The sequence below is a fragment of the Scleropages formosus genome, chromosome 13, assembly GCF_900964775.1.
Source record: "Scleropages formosus chromosome 13, fSclFor1.1, whole genome shotgun sequence".
Classification (NCBI taxonomy): domain Eukaryota; kingdom Metazoa; phylum Chordata; class Actinopteri; order Osteoglossiformes; family Osteoglossidae; genus Scleropages; species Scleropages formosus.
The window spans coordinates 23166310-23174496 of NC_041818.1; the positions used below are offsets into that span (position 1 = coordinate 23166310).

At 48.5% G+C, this 8187-nt stretch overlaps 1 protein-coding gene across 1 annotated transcript; it reads left to right on the forward strand.

Annotated features, from left to right (window-relative positions):
* Nucleotides 1-3475: 3475 nt before the first annotated feature.
* LOC108922945 (coagulation factor IX-like) lies at nucleotides 3476-8019 on the forward strand. Its single transcript, XM_029257164.1, has 8 exons — nucleotides 3476-3646; nucleotides 3898-4067; nucleotides 4749-4773; nucleotides 4938-5051; nucleotides 5130-5261; nucleotides 6105-6604; nucleotides 6776-6902; nucleotides 7010-8019. The coding sequence occupies exons 1-8, from the start codon at nucleotides 3580-3582 to the stop codon at nucleotides 7615-7617; spliced, it is 1743 nt and encodes a 580-aa protein (XP_029112997.1). The 5' UTR covers nucleotides 3476-3579; the 3' UTR covers nucleotides 7618-8019.
* The last annotated feature ends 168 nt before the right edge of the window (nucleotides 8020-8187 follow it).

Below are 8187 nucleotides of genomic sequence, written 5' to 3' on the forward strand. Positions count from 1 at the left end.
TGTGTTTTTGGGGATGTAGTTCTGAGAATGTCCAGAGATGCAGAGTGTACATGGACAGGACGTGTGTGTGTGTGTGTGGAGGGCAGAAACTGCTGTGTCACACGGAAAATAACCACTCCGGCAATTATGACTAATCCCTCAGGAAAGCTTTGACCAGCAAATGAAACGGCACCATGCCGTGTGCCTGGAATCCAAAAGCGACTGGCGCGGGCCCAACAAGAGCAAAGCGATCAATACCTCTGACAAGCCCTCCAGCTTTATGATGCTCGGAGCCAGGCCCCATCTCCAGCCGGGGCGGCTAATCTAATCGGGCCGGATCCCGGTTGACGCACGGCGTGGAGAGCTCTTCGGCAGGGTGATCAATCGTCCTGCCCACTCGCAGGTTCCAGGCTGCCGGCAGCCTTCCGCACAATCCCATCATGCGACGTGAAGCCGGGCCATTTTAGCTGGATTTGCATGAAAAGAATCATCTTTCAGTGCCTTTCAATGCCTGTGGTCACACAAGCGGGCCTTAAAACAGAGCCTTTTTCAGACTTCAGCTCAGAGGTCAAAGGTCATCTCCCTGTTCTTGGTCAATTTCTGCTTTCTCAGAGACCCGCAGACCCATTTCCCATATTACCATCTGAGATAATAAGTTCTAGCTCTGCACACTGTGACCGCACACCACCTCTCTGCGTACAGTGGTAATTACTGCAGCATGAATTATTTACCTCTCTAACGAGGATATGAAATATAAATGGTAAGAGTCAACATGGCTTTCGGGGGCCCCCGTGTGGGTTGTGAGACAAGTGAGGTTTTCAGCTGAAGGATGGGGTTGGGGAGGCGGGTGAGAGTGGGGCTGAGTGGGAACGTGTTGAGAGATGCGTTAGCGCTGTTACGGGACACAGTAGTGACGAATGAGAGAAAAGTCCAGCTTCTTTCACTGGGAAGTGGATCCAGGGATATATATCCCAGCGATATATATATAGCAGGGATATCTACACCACCTCCAAGTAAGATGACATCTTTTCCACAGTAAATCGGTGCAACATCATCCACTGCTACGTCTTCACGTGTGGCTGGACTTCAAAAAGGCTTCTTTGTTTGTGCCTTGGTGTGGTTATAGAGCCCCAGCAAAAAAAAAAAAAAAACAACTGATTTAAACTTAAAAAAAAAGTTTGGGTAGATTTTTTCGATTGTTGCTTGCGATTCTTTCATATGAGCTTATGTTCCTATGGATTTAAATCACAGCATATTTCACACGTATCATAAATGCCACATTACACATTATCATGTATTCATTTAGCTGGCACTTTTCTCCCAAGCAACTTACAGTATTAAGTTACTTAACTTAATGCTTATTTATTCTTTTTTTTAATAACTTGTTGAATGATGGATAAACCTTGATGCAGTTCCCCATGTGATATTTACCGATTCTGGTGGTGGAAGGTGACAAACTGAAAGTACTCTAGGATCATATATCTGCACCCAGTTCTCTCCCTCTGTTGATGTAATAAACTGTATTTTTTTTTTTTCTCTGAGATGCACGCCGCTTTGGAAAAAAGCTAAATGAACAACAGTACTTACAATTATTTACCCATTTATATAGCTGGGTAATTTTATTGGCGCAAATGAAGGTAAGTACTTTACTCAAGGGTACTACAGCTGGAGGTTGAATTCAAGCCTACAACCTTTGGGTCTAAAGGGAACAGCTAAAACTGTTATACTACCAGCTACATCATCTAATAATGTATATAATAATAATTATCTCAAATTACCTTTTCTACCACAATTCATTTCCATGTGAGGGTAAATAGCGGGGGGCACGGTGGCACAGTGGGTTGGACCAGGTCCTGCTCTCCGGTGGGGCTGGGGGTCAAGTCCTGGGTGGGGTGCCTTGTGACGGACTGGCGTCCCGTCCTGGGTGTGTCCCCTCCCCCTCCAGCCTTACACCCCGAGTTGCCGGGTTAGGCTCCGGTTCCCCATGAACCCCGTATGGGAGAAGCGGTTCGGAAAGTGTGTGTGTGTAGGTAAATAGGATCTATAAAACATAAAAAGTGCTGCAGATTCTGCAGTTTGCACTGATAGTGATCCGTCATCCTGTTCTACTCTATTATTGTGCATTAATATAATATATAATTATTGTACACATAATATTATCTATTGTACATTCCTGGCAGAGCTGGTACCTTAGTAATTAGAACTGTTGCCTTTAGATCCAAAAGTCGCGGGTTTGAGCCCCACCTTCGGCTGTAGCACGCTTGAGCAAGGTACTTACCCTAAAATTACTCAGCTGTATAAATGGGTAAATAACTGTAACCTTAACAGTGTAAGTCGCCTCGGAGAAAAGCATGAGACAAATGAATGGATGTAAATGGACGAGGAGCGCACTCACAGTGGGGGGATCTTCGCAGGAACAAGCGCGCCATCTGGCGGACAAGGAGCTCAGCGCAGCTTCTCAGAATAAAACCCAGAGACGCATTTAGTCCTTTTCTACACTATAAGGCAAAGTGGGGGTTTTTTTATGGCCCTTATTATCGTGCCGTTAATATTGCCTCTAGAAATGTACGCATGTGTTGTCTATAATGGGAAAAGTGTATTCTCCAGCGTCTTCAGCGTTCCAGGACACTGGGGGGCTCTTTACATTTTTTCAAATGAATTAAAACCACTTGTCATGAAATGCAGAGCTGTTGTCTCGCACCATGAAAACGTATAAATATTTAGCAGAATGCAAGTTCTCACTTTTTTGCAGCGTCCCCTACAGTAATTTTACATTAATTTTGGCACCTACTTCAGCAGCAAGAAATGTTCACCGACGGGAAGGACTCTTATTTTATCTGGTTTTATATTTTTATCGCTGGTTTTATATCTTTTCAGCTTTATTCTGGGTACAATTCCAAAATAAAGGCTAATATTGGCTAAGATAAGACCAGATAAGACCAGTAGAAACACAAAATCCAAACACACACGCACACACCCTGAGGAATCCAAAAAATTTACCCAAGCAGCATGGTTTTCATTCCCACCTTCTCCCCTGGTTTAGTTATACCTCTTATTTACACCTCCATCAAAAAAGAATATAGAACTGAAATAAACACTGAGATGTTTGAGGTCTTTAAAATGTTATCCCCCCTGTGTTGCCTGGAGATATTTTACAAACACAAACACACTGCTTTGTCAAGGCTGATGGTCCCTTTCGCCACATAAATGTTCCGGTGCTGTTGTTTTCCAGTTCGGCTGACTTTGACACGTGCGTCCGATGTCAACGTGTACATATTGCATAACTTATGCAAACTCTCAGAAACACTTTTTTTTTTCGCTTCTTGGAGTAAAGCTGGATGTGAGCTCACAATGTGGACTCAGGGAAGGGGGAAAAAACTATAAAAATCAAGGTTGGTTGGCGCTGAAATTGGTCTCCCTGCCATCCAATCAGCGAACTGGGTTGAGAAATGAAGCAGCAGTGATTCATCGCGACCTGCAGCTTCCTGTCGACCTTCTCCCCCACCCCGTGCAAACAGCAGGCCGTCCTGGTACAAACATTGCTGAACTTTGGAGTAGCTGGTAAAGGAGGTCACTTTTGCTCCCTCGGCTGCTGGCAGGATGGCCCACGGGGCTCTTCTCCTCATCGCATGCGTCTCCCTTCAAGAGCCCTGGTTCAGATGTGGAGGTATGTTCTCTCTCACCTAACACCACACACACTCGCGCTACAGTTTCCCACACTCACAGCCACAGTCCACAGAACTCAACACTCACCTTCGACGGGCCTGGTTTTTCTGCGCAAGCCGCTCTCTCAGACCCGGGTGCAGCATTCAGACCAACATGAGGTTCTTCATTGTGGAGGAGTTCTGGGAACATCTGCAGGTAGCCACCCATGCAGTTTACTGTCAGCTGTCAGCGATTTCTATCGCCCAACCCCAGCGTCAGTGCTCCTGCCCCAGAGCGCCGCCAACTCGGTGCTGCAGAGACAGCGGCGCTTCAACTCGGGGGGCCTGGAAGAGCTGCGGAGGGACAACCTGGAGCGAGAGTGCAAGGAGGAGCGCTGCAACCTGGAGGAGGCCAGGGAGATCTTTGAGAATGATGAGAAAACGGTGGGCTGTGTGTGCGGCTTGCTTGAACCTCACCGACACCTGGGGTGGGTGACCCCCCCCAGTCCTCCAAGCTCAGTGAACACAGTGATACCTCTGGCTGCCAGGATTAACTGTTCACCTGAAGTCTTTATGATGCCAAACCGTCACTTTATCTCATATTCTAAGTGTAGGGAATCACTTACAAGCAAGATATGAACTGTTTGTAAGTCAGTCTGCTCATAAGTTAAAATTTACTCATGAATTTATTCATCACTCTGACAGCATAGTTCATGTTGGAGGAACTGGGGGCATCTGCAGTGTTCTCATCTTGTTCATCTTCATTATTTCTAAAATTAATGAATTTTTTTTTTTTTAAATTAAATTGAAAAGTACCACTGAGAGTCAATGAAAACTGCAATGGTGGCAGCTTTGCCTGGAACGCTAGGATTGCTGGCCAGCACCATCAACGGCAATGGGGTTCGAACCTTCAGTCTTAAATCGCGGCCAAACTTGGTATGGGAGACTGGACATTCAGCCAGTTTGTTCATATTTTGGGAAGTTTGTAAGCTCACAGGTCATAATTTGAGGACTTGCTGCAGAGCGTGGGAATAGACCCCGGTCCCCTCCCCCATGCAGAATTTGTTTTTAGAAGAACCACCGGCTGTGCGTCCCACAGCAATAATTGCAACCGTTCTTTTGCAGATGGAGTTCTGGACGCTGTATGAAGGTCAGTATTTTCGTCCAACGGTGAGTTGACCCTTATGTGTTGAACTCAGTAAATGGAGTTTCCAGCTGGGTTCTGACTGCCATGTGGGACGGGACCTTTACGAGGGTCACCTGGTGAATTCACAGCTGCTCTTTACATTGCCAGTTAATGCCCGTGTGTTCCAGATGGAGACCAGTGTCTGTCTTCACCTTGTCAAAATGGCGGGGCTTGCAAAGATGGTGTGAAGTCGTACACCTGCACCTGTCTGCCAGGGTTCACGGGCATTAACTGCGAGATAGGTGAGCTTAGCAACATCCGGGTTTGGGAACAAGATATGGACACTGAGCGGTTCCTGACTCCTGGCATTTGCCCTGTAGAAGTGGCGAGGAAGTGCAACGTGAATAACGGGGGCTGCATGCACTTCTGCAGCGACACGACCGGCAGCTTGAAATGCAGCTGCGCAGTGGGGTACCAGCTGGCCCACGATGGAATCACCTGTCAACCTAAAGGTGCTTTTTTCCGCACTACCAAGTGTGTCTCCATCCCAGGCCTCACAAGGTCAGCAGGTAGTATAGCAGTTAAGGTGGAAACTTCTGGTGGAAAACATTGGTGACTCCAATCTGAGGAAGGGGTCACGTTTTCAGAAACCATCCCCAGTTCCAGTAACAAGTGTGACTCCAGTTGATGGAAACTGTACTAATCTCCCCAGTTACCTGGTCCAATATATTTCTTAGGGTTAGGGTTTTCCTCTTGGGAAAAATTCAAAAACTTTCCAAGCCCGTCCCAAGTTCACACCAAAATCAACTTAAATTGAAAACGTTGTGCGACACTCAAGTGGAAGACCACAACTGAGAGAGTGAGTGCTCAGTTCCCAGAATGCAGTGCGTCTCGGTCTCGCTCACACAGCCGCTTGGTGCGATTTTCAAATGCGGCCTCAGTTTATTGCTCCAGGCCAAAAAATGTGCCCAGACCCAATGTCACAGAGCAGATAAGTAAAAACCCAGACTGCTGATCAGAAGTGGTATTAATAATTGCAGACTAGGTAAGCGAAAAACAGGATTCTGCGAGAGCGGAAAACGAAGGATGAGCGCACTTTGTTTTCACAAGGCATTCAGTCAACTCGTTTGATCAGGAATGATCAGGTGTCCTCCCAGGTCTTCTGCTGCATTTCCTAGAGATTTAGGACACTTGTGGATCCTGCTATTGGACCCTCAACCATTGCAGTCATGGAATAAGTACTCCATTTCCTCCAGATGCTCCTACCCTGCTGCCGTGAGAAAAGCGATATGTGAACAGCTTGTGCCCCTGTGTTACTGACCTTGTGTACCTGGGTCTCTCTTACCGACTGTCAGGTGCTGTGCCGTGTGGCACGCTGGGAAAAACCGTGATGGCTGCCCTGTCCCAGCGGTCTGGACTAACCCAAGAGCACACTGCGCCACCTGCCAACACCACGCAGCTGCTTGTCACGAGCACCGCCGACAAAGGCAACAAAACCGCCCCTATAGCGAACAAAGTCATCGCCACTGCAAACAAACCCGTTTCCATGGGCAACAAAATTGTTGCACCTGGCAACAAAGTCGCCCCCCAGGGCAACAAAACTGTCACAGCTGGCAACAAAATAGCCCCCCAGAGCAACAAGACTGTTGGAACTGACAACAAAATCGCCCCCCAGGGCAACAAAATTGTCACAACTGGCAATAAAATTGCCCCCCCAGGCAACAAAACCTCTATCCAGAGCAGGCTGAGCAGCAAGCTGCCTCCTTGGGCCACGTCACAAGGGCAAAGGAACCTGGTGTTAAATCCACGCATCGTTGGTGGCAATGAGGTGATCCCCGGAGAGATTCCCTGGCAGGTGGGAACGGAAGGGGTGGCAGTGTGTGTGTGGCTTGTTGTGGATGTGTGAGTGTGTGTATCTCCACTGAGTGCATGTTTGTGATTCTGTGCTGAACATAACAGGGCATTTCAGTGTCTTTGGTCTGAATTGTCCACAATATGATGAGCCCACGATGATGCCCCCCCATAGGTGGCGCTAGTTGACCGGCAGACACAGATGGTCTTCTGCGGGGGCTCCATAATAAGCGAGTGGTGGGTGATAACAGCTGCACACTGCCTGCAGGACAGCAAGGAGATCTCCTTCTTCATCAGAGTGGGTAGGACCCCTTGCCCGCCATCACATATCGGTCCATATTTCACATTTTGATAAAATCACAAAAACCGGTGCCATGTGTCCCACTCAACGCTTTATCGCCCCCTACAGGGGAACACAACGTGAAGAAGCGCGAAGGGACGGAGCAGGAATTGGAGGTGGCCGAGAAGCGCCCGCACCCCCAGTACAACATGCAGGTGAACCAGTACTACCACGACATCGCCCTGCTGCGGACGCGGACCGCCATCCGGATGACCGAGTTCGTTCGGCCCATCTGCCTGGGCCCCCAGGACTTCACAGAGTGGCTGCTGCAGGAGGACTCCCCCCCAGGCCGCGTGAGCGGGTGGGGCCGCATGCAGCACCAAGGAGCCACCTCGGCCATCCTCCGCAAGGTGGACCTGCCCTTCGTGGACCGCTCCCAGTGCAAGGCCAGCAGCAGCGAGCGGGTCACCCGCCACATGTTCTGCGCCGGATACGGCGACCGGCCCCAGGACGCCTGCCAGGGGGACAGCGGGGGGCCGCACGCCAGCCGTCGCAGCAGCACCTGGTTCCTCACCGGCATCGTCAGCTGGGGGGAGGAGTGCGGCGCTGAGGGCAAATACGGCATCTACACTCGGGTGTCGCACTACCACGCTTGGGTCACCGAAGTCACCAGGCCAAAGAAGGACACTCCCATGATCGCCACGGCAAAACCTCGACTCCCGATCCCCTTACCGTAGTCACGGTCTCATCCAAATGACAAGGACAAGGACCAGCGATGCCGGATATGTCCGATCTGCTGCTGTCTATCTGAGCTGATGATCACTGTAGGGAATGTTTGTTGGAAATATTTTAAGGGAAATTTTATCTTATTTACAGCCGGGCTTTGTTTTGTTGCAGTTTAAAGCTGCCGGGGATGAGGCTCAATGGAGAAGGTCAAAGTGAAGGCCATGTCTCCAGGGGCATCCTGTACTCTAGTTAACCTTAATGGCCTTGATGAATGACATCTGACCTTGAGGAATGAGAAGGCATTTGATCAATGGACGGCCCAGGCGCACAAGGTGAAATCAGATTTATATATAGAGACACATCCAGCTGTAGTGCCCTTGAGCAAGGTACTTACTTTAAATTGCTCCAGTAAAATTACCCAGCTGTATAAATGGGTAAATAATTGTAAGTACCTTAACACTGTAAGTCACGCTGGAGAAAATCATAAGAAAAATGAATAAATATATAGTAAATGTAGAAAGATTCTCATCCATCCATCCATTATAACCTCTTGTCTAGTGCAGGGTCACATTGGTGCAGAG

Bases quoted from the DNA above. Each gene is read 5' to 3' on its own strand.
- LOC108922945 (XM_029257164.1), top strand. From the start codon at position 3,580: ATGGCCCACGGGGCTCTTCTCCTCATCGCATGCGTCTCCCTTCAAGAG. The intron at 4,774-4,937 runs GTCAGTATTTTC...CGTGTGTTCCAG, and splicing joins GTTCTGGACGCTGTATGAAG to ATGGAGACCAGTGTCTGTCT. The intron at 5,262-6,104 runs GTGCTTTTTTCC...ACCGACTGTCAG, and splicing joins AATCACCTGTCAACCTAAAG to GTGCTGTGCCGTGTGGCACG.